The 13,110-nt window shown below is 42.1% G+C and overlaps 1 protein-coding gene across 2 annotated transcripts in view; it reads right to left on the bottom strand.

Annotated features, from left to right (window-relative positions):
* b4galt2 (UDP-Gal:betaGlcNAc beta 1,4- galactosyltransferase, polypeptide 2) overlaps positions 1-13,110 on the bottom strand; it is a 61,326-nt gene that overhangs the window by 8,765 nt on the left and 39,451 nt on the right. For both annotated transcript variants that reach the window (XM_086128618.1, XM_086128620.1), the window contains exons 5-7: positions 2,543-2,730; positions 2,311-2,433; positions 272-376 (exon numbers count right to left, since the gene is read on the bottom strand). In XM_086128618.1, the coding sequence (XP_085984744.1) occupies positions 272-376; positions 2,311-2,433; positions 2,543-2,730 (416 nt within the window). The remainder of the gene's footprint in view (positions 1-271; positions 377-2,310; positions 2,434-2,542; positions 2,731-13,110) is intronic.

The following is a 13,110-nucleotide window of genomic DNA, read 5'->3' as shown; positions in this document are numbered from 1 at the left end:
CCCCATAAAACCCCCCCAAATATTTTACTGTACAAACAATGTACCCAGCAAAGAAATGTTCTGAAATAAACACATTCCAATTTGATGTGAAAACTCAATATTTTAGTTTTATTTTAGGGACACGCTGCACTCAGCTGTCAAACTTTGTGGCCATGTTTGCGCTAGTGTGTCATTAGCGAATTTGTGAATAGGACATTCAGACAATTTAAGATGCCATCAGTGGCCGCAGTTCATTCTTTGTGAATTTGCTCCTATATCGGCAATGCGGTACCTTTGCGGGTTGGGCTCGTTGTGTTTGTCTCTCTCGTGTTTAATCATTCGGTAGCGACCGATGCGCACGTCCGGTCTGGACACCTTCATCCCGTTCAGAGTGATCCTGCAATACACACGTGGTAGCAAGGGTGAGATGGCAATAAGACGGAATAAGAAGCACAAGTTATTGCGCTGCGCTTTCTCCAAGCAGTCCTCCACTCCATTGCTTTCATGCAATTAACTCCACCGTCGGGCACAGAAGAGGGGAGCGGAAAGTTCCCCGTGAATCCAATCAAATTTGTCGGTGCAGACTGGAATTTGGGGCGATTTATCTGAGCAGTAGGGAATGTGGTTTGAGCATTTGGATACATGTTGGACAGTCCAATCTGAATCAGACAATTAAAAGACGATCAAATTTTTGTCCAAGATAATAGCCTCGCAAGAAAAGCTTGACTTCAAATCTTTTTTGCGGCAAAATGTGGAGTGACCAGCATGAAATGACCTTTCGAACCACTTCAGTCAACGACACTTAAAAACGCTTGAATTAATCGTTCTTTTCTTTTCCCTTCTCACTCTGAATCACAATTTGGATGTTTGTGTGTGAGGCTCACAAGAAATAAACAAATTTGTTTGTATTCTTACACACATACTGTAAACACGTCTATCCATTCACATGCATAATGTCACGGTACATACTGTATATAATGTAAACACATCTATCCATCAAGTTTATTCTACTTCATGACAACTATAATAAAATAAAAATCATGAAGGACATAGTCACAAAAATGCTTTAAAAAAATGAAAGCCTATAGTTAGTCTTACATTCATAAGACTAACTATAGTTACAGCAAAAAGACACATTTTGGTATTGCTGTACGTCTGTACAGAAGAAGGAAGGTCATTTCTTTGAGAATTGTAGTTTACTCAACATTTTTTTTACAGTTGTACAGGCTTTAGGTTAAGCAAAAGAAATTAAACTTGCGTGCGCCACGTGAGTGACATTTCAAACTAATCGATGCAGCAGATGTTGGATAACATGGTCAGCACCAAACAGGGCGAACTGGATCAACTTGTACAAAATCACACCAGATTCAACATTCAAAGTGTGTCAATGCAGCAGCTTGTCCAAAATGAGCGTTGAAGGACATATTCCTTACGAGCGCTCTTCGAAAGGCTTTTAAAGCAGCCAGCCATGACAAGGAGAGGGCAGGTGTGTGTGTGTGTGTGTGTGTCTGTTAGCACTTAATGCGAGGCCACCCATAACCTTCACACACGGCAGCTTAAAGCAAGTTGGATTTATTGCCTTTTTAATGTCGCTCCAAATGCAAATGGCAATCTCAGCCAGAATCTAAAAGCTTTACTTAGGGGAGAAAAATAGAACAAGGAGATGTGATTGTGACACGAACATCCTGGTTCTTTTTTTTTTTTCCCTTGTTGCCGAGGGGGGGGGGGGGGGGTTAAACAGCGATAGAAGGCACAGTTACGCCGATGATGTGCTGTCTCGCCGAGTTTATTCAACAAAGTGAGCCTTTTCCGCGTCCAGCGGACCCTCAAACAACTTCAAACGGACCCAAGGTGTACCTTTCCTGTAGCAACGAAAGTAATAACTTTCCCTGGAAAATAAAAACGCTAAAAATATGAATGGTACACCGGATTACAGTCAGTGGAATAGCATCTCTCTGATTATCATGCTACTTTAGTGTCCTAAAGGATTAGTGGACACCTCGTTTTGTGTAAGTATTTGTGTTAACGTGACAGTGAAGAGCACTGCCGTGAATGTCAGCCACTTTACATATTTATAAAGTACGATATTGTAGAGTGCTACTGTTCATGAAAAACACATAAAATGTTTTGTTGGTTTTTTTGTGGGAGGCTGGAACGGATTAATGGTATTTCAATTCATTTCAGTGGGAAAAGATGATTTGAGATATGAATGTTTGGAGTTACACGCATGATCACGGAACAAATCCCACTTGTATTATAAAAGACCACTGTACGATAGACTAGAATTGCAAAGCTAGTCAAAGCATCTTTTTGCTGGGAAATGAAGCTCACCTGTTGTAGATATCGTCATCCTCCCCTCCCCAGCCCCAGTACTCGTTGGGGAAGCCGTTGATCTTCAAGAACTGTTTTTTACTGAGGCCCGACACGCCCCCGAAGTAACCCGCATAGGGCAGCCTGGAGCAGACCACACAATATCGTGAGCAATAACCCAACCCTACTTCAAATGTATAGTGTCGTACCACATCAAGTACAACAACGGAGTCATAAGGAAGCAGCTTTTCACCTGAAACCAAACTTGTCCATGGCAATGGCAAAGTGTCGAGGCTGCTCGTAACAGTGATACAGATTGCGGTCGTCCATGGGGATCAGGTCCACATCGCTGAAAATGAAGCAGTTGTAGTCGCCGTCCTTTAGCGCCTCCGCGTAGCCAACGTTCAGCAGCTTGGCGCGGTTGAAGGTGTCCTCGCCCAACTGTAAAAGAACGGAAATGCCCACCATAAAGCTCATACTCATCATGTTTTGTCCCTTTAATATAGTAACTGTATGCTACTTGTCATTTCGCTTCACGATATATTGCTATAGTTGACAAAGCTACGCAGATCGATTCAAAATAGTCACATCCTGCTGAGCAAATTGATACACAGCAACTTACCGCACAGCTATACTTCATTGCTGTGTACGGCCCACCGCATAGCTATTGAGACGGATGATGTTGATTTATCGGTATGATTACTCTGTATGATCAGTTTCATTAGCAACCCAGTTAATCAGGATATAATCCTCACAGATGGACGATTTAACGTGTTGCAGATGTTATTGACGCCCGGATGTGCCTAATCAATCTATATCTGCCTAGACACCGGTATGCGTCTAATAAATAACATATCCCCGTTTTCATGTGGCAAAGTTACAATGCCGTGCCGTCACCGAATTGTGCCAAGCAATTATGGTGAAAGGTAGAGGTTGGGGCGGCCCGGTGGTCCAGTGGTTAGGCCTCACAGTTCAGAGGTATCGGGTTCAATTCTAGCTCCGGCCTCCCTGTGTGGAGTGTGCATGTTCTCCCTGGGCCCGCATGGGTTTTCCCCGGGTACTCCGGTTTCCTCCCACACTCTAAAAACATGCATGGCAGGCTGACTGAACACTCTAAATTGTCCCTAGGCGTGAGCGTGAGCGTGAGCGTGGATGGTTGTTCGTCTGTGTGTGGCCTGCGATTGGCTGGCAACCGGTTCAGGGTGTCCCCCGCCTACTGCCCGAAGACAGCTGGGATAGGCTACAGCACCCCCCGCGACCCTGGTGAGGATTAAGCGGTTCGGAAAATGGATGGATGGATGGTACAGGTTGAGCGTAGCTACAGGCCCATGTCCTGTATAGTGCGCTGCCTCTCTGTATTTATTATCACCTAGTGGATGAGTGGATATGTGTATTGATCTCTGCTAAGCTGCTGCACTTGATTATGTTTTACACATTGAGCAGAAAGTGTGTGCATGTACAGTTTCATGTCTGTACAATGTATGCAACGCCTCCAGGCTAAATCATAATACACAATTTTATTATTAATCCAATGAGAATGAACCATTTTAATTCTCATATCCTCAATAACGTCAATCGCAGACAAAACCCGAGGCTAATAGCAGCTATAAAAGCTTAATTAGCAAGTTATTGGTATGTACTGCAGTATATGTCAGTCATGTGACGCTACCTTACAACATACAACTATGGTACAAAGCTACATCGCTAAAAACTTTGTGGACATATGCCACATACCCACATGCTACATAGCCATATGCTACTTTGCTACATGCTTATTCGTTAGATGCAATATGGCTAAATCCTACATAGCTGCACAGCTATATGGCTATTGTCTACTTTGCGACATGCTATATTGCCATGCACTACATAGCTATATGCTATATGATTACATGCGATCGTGCGTCATGCTACAAAGTTATATACTAACTTGCTACACACGACAAAGCTATTTTGTACAAACCACATATTCCACGACTTTATGTTGTAATGTTTAGTGATAGTTGTCGTTTTTGCAATGTAAATATGCGGATAAAGGACATCTTGAATAACGCGATGTTGATTTTTGAACAAAACCAATTGTCAACCGAGAAAAGTTTGCATCACAGCGATTGGGGTTTGGCTCAGAGCAAATTAGCGGGCTAGGGACAAGATGGATACTCCGGGGTTTGTTAACTCACAAATCCCGTCAGAATTCAGCTTGCAGGCAAGGTTAAATCGACTTTACCCTTACGGATCCTACCTTCTTAATGTTTACGTGTATCCAGTCTTTCATCAGTTTAAGGACTTAGATCTTTAAAGTTTATCGAAAACAACAGGCTTAAAGACAACTTAACATTTAATGTGTCGTAAACAAAACACTGGCAAGACATGACCACTGTACCGGCATTTCAATTTGTCACATAAAAACTTTAATGCTGGTAGAATGAATGATTTATTCATGCATGACAGACCGACAATACAGTTGTGCATGTGGCATACTTTATCTACAGCATATTGTATATAGACGAGTATTGAAATAATACATGATTAAAAAAACAAACAAACAAAAAAAACACTGGTCCATGCAGTCTTCATGTTAGCTCCTTCATCCCAGTATCACTTGGGAAGCAGGAGGCTCATCAAAGCTTGATTATATACTGTAGCCAATCCCCCCCCCCCAACACACACACACGCACACGACTAATTTATAGCTCGCAGTTTTCAATCCCTTTTGACAGTGCCATGTTTTGCACGGAGGAATGTGGCACACAATCGCAAAGCGCATGAGAAAAAGACAGCAGCCGGTGGCGGCCAATTCAATAAAGACGCCTGCCGCCCTTTTGTGCAAAGCCTAGCTTGTCGTAAGTAAATAAGGATGGAGGGCGGCAGTCGTCCAAGATACTGTAGCAAAAAAATAAAAAGCTATCTCCTGAGCGACATGTCGTGTGGAAATAAAAGACGCTGCAATCAGATCCATTCTGGGTGGATTTTATGACAGTAAAATCCGGCTAGTTTTACATTTTGTATTCTTTTTTTTAAGTAATTGTTCGCATTATTTACAGAAAACTGTTCAGATGTTGATGCATCCATAATAATCTGCTTTAATTTAACAAATGTCCAAACCGTAGCTCTCTCAACTCAAGACTGAGTAGACTTCCAAAGGTACCGTATAATAAATAAGAACAATAAACATTTTATTCCCGGGCTGTATAATTGCAGCGAGCAGGAATAAGCGTGTAAATCACACAGGAAGTATGTCAGAAAGCGAGTGAACACAAAAGTGACGAGAGGGACCGAAGGGGGCGGACGGAAAGATGACGAGCAGTGACAAACGTTGCCGCAAAAAGACATGACAGGGAAGGTTGGCGGTGCCCTGTGGTGGTGGGGATGAAGCTGGGGGAGGGAGCGCCATGTGTCAGTCAAAGCGAAATAGCCGACTCGTGCAGAAAGAGACAAACATAAGATGTACACTAGTAGACTATGTACTCGGGGAGCTGCCACCTGACATCAGACAGTCAAGAGGCATGAAGGGAAAAGACAAAAACAGATGGTCGCCGTGGCTGCGGGCTTTCGAACCTGCCGTGTGGCAAACCAGTCCCGAGCTGAAGTCCACATGCAGGATAAAGAAACACGAACATTTCAGTTATTTTAGAAAATGTTTAATCTGAAATGAATTGAACCCTTTCAGAGACAGAGGTTACTACAGTGAGCAGCTTATCATGTTATCAGGTTACAGGATGCATGAAAGGGTTAAAGTAAAAAATAAAAATAAAAAAAAGTTCTATGCGCCTCCATTAGTCTAACCACAGTCTTTCGATGATATTAATATTTGGTTTGTGGAATATGAAGTAAACAAAAAAAAAACATCCGCCCGTTTTGATCCATTTCAGGGGGCGGCCATTTTGCCTTCTCCCGCCACTTGCTGTCGACTGAAGATGACAGACACCACAGTGCCGAAGGGCTCAGCTTGCGAACGTCACATGACCAAACTCAGAAAACAGGTGTGTCGTGATTGGTTATTATTTGAGCGATTTTATGTCAGCTACGGCATGCACCATCCATTATACGTACTTTAGAAACTTTAGAATTGAATTTAGCTTTTTTTCCCCTCCTTTTTCATTTCTCTTGCAGTGGACAGAACTGTCCCGTGCCTGCTCCCTTCTCCTAATTATGACAGGAAACACACACACAAACACACACTCACAATCTGAGTTTCACACTGCGTGTCCCTCAGACCTGCTGCAGCTCGATACAGCGAGGTGACTCATCCCTCCTCATTTCCCATCACGACCAATATGGGACACCATCTGCCTCACGCCTTAATGTTGGAGCCTTCTCCAATCTTGCCATCACTTTGAGATATTGCCTCTGTGTGTGTGTGTGCCTTAAATATGTGCAGGGTGAGACTGGGTAAATTGCAAAACTTCCTTTTCCAAGATGTACGTAACAATGCTGAAAGAGAAAGGACGCATTGGGCAGAAAGGCAACAATGTCCTGTCCATATCCAGAAGAACACTCGAGTGTTTCTGACGTGTCTTCATGGCTCATTTAAAAATCACGATTATTAACTCATTCACTCCCAAAGACGTTTTAAAACGTCTTTTCAGACTTGGTCTAGAATTGGCTGGTACTAAATGAGTTAAAATGATCATTCATTGATTTCAAACAGTTATCAAAGCCTCATGCCCCTTCATCCAAGCACGTTGAACACTTTTTTTCTTGTGAGGTTTCTCTGGAATATATCCAGTAGTGCCCTTACGGCTGGGTGACAATATGACACCAGCGCATGACACTGTCTGAACTTGCATTTCTACAGTTCCGCTATAATTCTTGATGCTTGGGGTACTCATTCCTGCCTGACTTTATTCTTGAAGGGGAAGCAAACGTTGCCCATTTAATCGTCCCATCACGGGGATTTACAGAAGAGTACGAGGACATAATCATCGTCGCCATCCAAGGAAGATTTGGTAATTAGCAGGTTGCACGCATAGTCAGGGAGTTGTCAAAGTTTTAGCGGACATGCCCACAGCGAATCATGCCGAGAATCGCAATCGGCTGAGCTAATTAAAATTTCATCCTCTATCCCATACCGGACCGGCAAATGGCAAGCGGCGGCGATCATTTGGGATGTCAACGCCGCCTCACGGTGTTATTCGTTTTCAGCTGAGGTCAACAACTCGAGGGTTTGAAAAGCCCAACATTATCCCATTTGCGCTTTTACTGCCTTCTTAGTGAATGGTGCGCCGTTACGTCAACGAGGGAAGGCCACCGGGCTCGTAAACGCAAGTGAACCGGAGGTCGGCGCTTAGCGGGAATATGGCAGGCGACATGAAGCATGCACACGGGATGATGAAGTTTTACATGCAAGCGAATGCAGTGCAGACAGCAAAAAAATAAAAAAATAAATAAATAATATAAATACATTTGATGTGATTTCAAGGTATCCATCAATTGAGGGTAAAATAAAATTAACAAAAGAAAATGAATGATAATAAAATAGATGAAACATTTAAAAATGTATACAAATGTGACTTGGAAGTATTTTTATTCATTAAAATGAGAAAAGAAAGTGAACGCAAACAAATGATGAATTACAAAATAGGTCGAGTTGGAGTCATTCTAATATACACATAATAAGAAAACGCTAAATAATACATTAAAAATGAATAAAGATGTTTGTCATTGTAATAAGATTAAAAACAAGCGATAAAAAATAAATGTTTTGATAACTACAAAAATTGTCGTGACGTTGAAGAAAAATACACCCTTTATGATAAATATAGCAAAAGCTAAAAAGAACCCTGCATGATCAGTGAGTTCGACCGAATATTTGCTGCCTTTGTGTAGTCACGCTATCTTCGGGATCTCGTCTTTTGATGACATCGACGTGACGTAATTAGCCTCCCGCCGGAAACACAGCAGATGCGGGACATAATGTTCCGAGAGAAAGCAGTTCACAGCGGTGGCTGTAATTGTTATTATGACAATCTCACACTTTACGGAGGCTACATATAATTAAGAAGGATGAGCAGCTGTGATGGTAGATGAAAAACTGCAGAAAAAGACCCCGCTCTTCCTCCCGTTACAGCCAAAATGAACTGACAATACGTGATCAACCAAGAGTGACGATGAACAACGGCATGAAGAAATGTAATAATCTACTCTCGAAACAATTAACATTTAAAGCAACCAGATGATAGTGCTGGTATGTATGGGCGGTGTGTAATCAGGATATTGGAATTTTGTAACATAAGCCAGCGGGTTTGGACACTCTTCTCTTGTGTTAGCATTAGCCGGAAAGCTAAGTTGCAAGCCATTTCACAACATTCCAGTTCCTATTTAGCAGAATGCTATCATTATACTTCACACCTGTAGAGGGAGTAAAATGCATATTTGCATACTCAGCCCAGCCCATCAACACCGACTAAACGTGACTAAACGTTAGGCCAACCCCATCTTTGTACGACGATAAAACTCAGCTTAAAATACATTCTTATTCTTTGGCTTTCTTTTTAGTGTTTTGTTGTGTTTACTGTTATTATTTGGGTCCGTGAAACTCATATTTTCACGAGGATGCAGTTGTAAAAATTGCTGTTTTCCAGCAAGTTGAGGCCTCCAAACAGGCGATACGCAATAAAAATAAACAACGATTCAAAGAGGGGCTTTGCATCCCCTTTTTTTTTCGTGAAGGAAAAAAACTCTTACCGAGCTGACAGCTTCAACTGTCATTTCAGCCTTCGCCTGAGCTGTCAGTGTAAAGGCTGCAACTTGAAGCGCGAAATGGCGAGGGATCACTGTATGCCCAAAAGGACTGCTTCAAATTCAAAAGGCTGACTTAATGTTAAATTTTGGGCATATGTCTGAACTTTTTTTGTGAGTCCTTTTATGACCTTTCCAATCAATTTTGTGTCAATCAGGTAAACGGTTCTTGGGGCTTTTTTTTCCCCCCCCCCGAGCTTTCGAGCGAGGAATTCAAGTCACTCCCTTTAATCTGAAAAGGCTATCGGGCAAAGTCAGTGGGGCTATTATAGTGTGCATGCGGTCGTGATGATCTAAATGCCACAAGAACGGCAAAAGAGTCATCCAGCATGACGGCTTTGCCCTAACGAAGCTTATCAACCTAGCGGGAGTGTTTAATGTCAAAGCTGAAGCCCAGCGGTGGACCTCCGTCAGTATTATCTGACCGGCCTTGAGGAGCAATTCGAAGCTGACTGAACACAAAAACGGCTGTGAGGTTTGGCATTTCATAACCGCGACTTTACTGGAGACGATGGGAAATATCCCGCAAGGGTAAAGTTCAGTCAATTGAGCAAATTCTGGGCTTGAACTCCAGCTGTTGGACGCAACGTTGGAGCGACGCCAGAGGGTTTAGCTGCAGGTGTGGGAAAACAAAATTAGAGACGGAACTTGCCAGAAAACATCACGACGGGCGAACATCATTCTGCATCCCAAACCATCCATCACACACACGCTTCCAAAAGAATTGAAACAATAAGGATGTTCAACCTGTGTTACCAGTTGTTTTTTTTCTTTAGAACATCCTTAATAGTTGTAGTGGCTATGACTCTCCTCACCACTTCACAATTGTTTGTGGGGGTTTTTTTTTACTTTTCGACAGATCTATGGTTTTCCTGTTGGTTACACATCTATGACTAATAGAAATCAGGGCAAAAAAATATATCTCAAATCTGAAATGGTGGAATGTAATAGGACATACCTGGGCAAGAAAATACAACACATAGACTTTTGCTCACATGAAAAATGTCTAGGTTCAAACAAAAGGTGCAAGGTCTGAATACAGTACCATCGAGACGTAAATATCCTGGAAATAGAAGCTCAACTGTTGCCCTCTGGTCTAACCTCTTGATCTCAAATCCAAGTTTTTTTTTTTCACTCGACATCTGATGATCCAAGTGGCCCTGAAACACTGCCTCAAAGCTAATTACGAGTTAACCCTTCTACTTGCGACTAAAGCGAGCAGCTAATTTGAGCAATATTTGACTGAAATATTCAGTCTCACAGCTAATTGCGTAATACCCAGTTCAAACCACACGGACTTATATATTAAAGACTAACAATTGGCCGCTCGTGGCTGAAGCCAGATGGCAGCCATCTTACGTTGCCATTGTTACTGACAACTTCTGTTGGGTTTTGGATGAAAACACTGTTTTACGCTAGCTTCGTTGTATAGAGTAAAAAGAACCTCTCAATGAACTTTCCTGTTCCATCAATTATTCAGAGTATGTTATCTCAGTGAATCGGTAGGCGCCCTTAGCAAGTGGCAATGTAAGGTAGCCACGGGTGGCTTTACTTCTCGCTACGGCGAGTAAGTGGAATTGTTAGTGCATCATAAACAGTCTAGGTTTGTGGCCTACCTGCACCGAAGAAGAAGTGACAGTCACGAACCGAACCCACTAATCACTCAACCAGCGGCTAGCATTATCGACTGAAATTAGAAGTGGCAGTGAAATACATCATCTCACATCTGATGACATGCTAGTTCGTCAATCTGTCGCTAGGATTAGCAGCTAACAATAGATATCGATGTTAACAGTACTCCATCGCACATACTGCTTACTCCCATGCAGCAGGTCTAACATACAATATGCTTGCTTAATTTTAAACAACCGATCAAGTACAAATCCAAATAAGGCCTCAAAGAGCATTTGTGTGTCTTACAGGCACATTTTCTTCTTCAATGGCTTTCAAGCAAAAAAAAAAAAACACTTAGTAAGCATGGCAGGGTCACATATGTATTGTGAGCATCAGTTTTAGAACACACATTTACAGACATTCATCACACAAGACTGCAGTTCAATGCTCATTTTTCCGCCCTCTTCGCCACGCATTGTTATTTAATTCAATAAAAGCTTTGCAGTGCATGGACATGATTAGTTTAGGCGCTTGGAGAGCTTTACAGCTGTCTCGGCCGTGGTCGCGGAAATGTTTGCCCAAGGCCAAAACAGAGTATTTGTTAAAGTACACAACATAAATCATTTTGGGTAGGAACTAATTGCTTGTTTTCTGTAAGTCGAACTTTCAACACACCATATTTTCAATTTAAGTACTTACAAACACGCTTATATTTACGTTTATGAAGCTCCTGCTTGAGACATCTTGTAAGACTCCAGACTACACAGCTGAAATTCAAAACCAGACTTTTTGACAAAGAGGGAGACTTGCTACCTGTACTTCCTGGTGTGGTAAACATTCATCCATTTTATATAGTGTGTGTCCTCATTTGGATCATGGTTAAACCTGGACTGACAATGACAGGGCATATAGAGAGAAACAAACAAGCACTCAAACTCACATTCATACATATAGGCAATTTAAAGTCTTCATTGAATTCACATGCATGTTTTCGGGAATTGGGAGGAAGCCGGAAAAGGATAGTCAGAGCCAAGATTTGTAACCTAAGCCTTTGAGTGTAAGGCAGATGCATTAAAAATGGGCTCTACCATACTTCCAAGATCAAAATAAAAATTAACTAGTTTAGACAATACACACAACCCGCTCATGATTGTTTCCCAAAACCATTCCGAAACTACACGGCGAACTCCAAATCAATCTAAAAAAAAAAAAAAAAAAAGACAGCCACTGAAGTATCAATGACAATATCCCATATGGGAGTGGACAAATACTCGGGTAGAAGAGACTGAGCGAGGCATCTGTTACATAGCCAGAATTGTCTAGAGAGCAACCTCTTCCCTTCCACACAATTCTTCACTTTCCTTGTAGCGTATGAGTAATATCAAGAGATTCAAAGGACACCTGCTGAATCGATAAGAATAATTCCCAAAGGCGATGATATTTAAAAAGATGGGGTGTTCTGTATCGCTATGGCTATCTTTGTGTGCAAAACGTATTGCAGACGACGGCAATGGATAAAAAAAAAACAAGCTCAAGGTCAATGATGATCTTATCAAATTACCTCGCTGCATTATTGAACACATGCAAATCCATCATCGACGTCCTTGTCTAAAAAAGCAATGACTCTAACTTTGTTGCAAATTGGTGAATGTAAATGAAACTTTTAAAGCTGGTCTACCCGCGGCTAGTGCTAGTGGCTCATGATAGCGGCGGTACTGAATTACTCTGTCTCGCAGTTATTGACGCGATTCTAGCCAGTGTACCTCTGGGTAGCACTCGCAGCGAATGTTAGTGGTGGAACTGAAATACTCCACATTGTCTCACAACTAAGGTAGCAAATTGCAAGGCTAAGTATACGCTAGACAAAGCACCTATTCTTGGCAGTGAAATGCTACATCTCAGAAATGATGGACTGGTCAATGTATTTGTGGAGAGGGAACGATTACAATGTTCGCACAATGAAGTACTCTTTCTCATCGCGAACAACAAACTAACCACTCAACCGTAGGCTAGTACTAACAATAGCGGAGGCACTAAATATTCCGTCTCACACCTAACGACAAGCTAAACAGATAAGCTGCTGCCAGCGTCATCAGCAAACGATAGCAGTGGCACTGAAATATTAATCTCACGATTAATAACATGTTAGACAGTCGACGTGAGGCTCGCCTTAGCTCCTAACCTTAGCAGTAGCATATGAATTACTCAGTTTCACAGCTAACTCAATGCGCTAGCCATCTCAGAGCTAACGATGCTGCAGTAGATCTACCTGTAACTAGCGAATGTGTTTGCTGTCTCACCGCTAACGAGATAAGCCAGTGAACCTGAATTTGCCACTATCAGGAAATCTCAGTGGCAGCATCGAAATGCTATGCTAAACAACTGCTAACAGGTCAACAAAGAGGCTCACTGAATGCTGACTCAAAGCAGGAAAACATTTTGCCTGAGGAGATGACACTCCTCCATTAA

Source organism: Hippocampus guttulatus, chromosome 14, assembly GCF_054856545.1.
Source record: "Hippocampus guttulatus isolate MCC_2025c chromosome 14, RoL_Hgut_1.0, whole genome shotgun sequence".
Taxonomy (NCBI): domain Eukaryota; kingdom Metazoa; phylum Chordata; class Actinopteri; order Syngnathiformes; family Syngnathidae; genus Hippocampus; species Hippocampus guttulatus.
This window is presented reverse-complemented; position numbering and strand designations above follow the sequence as displayed.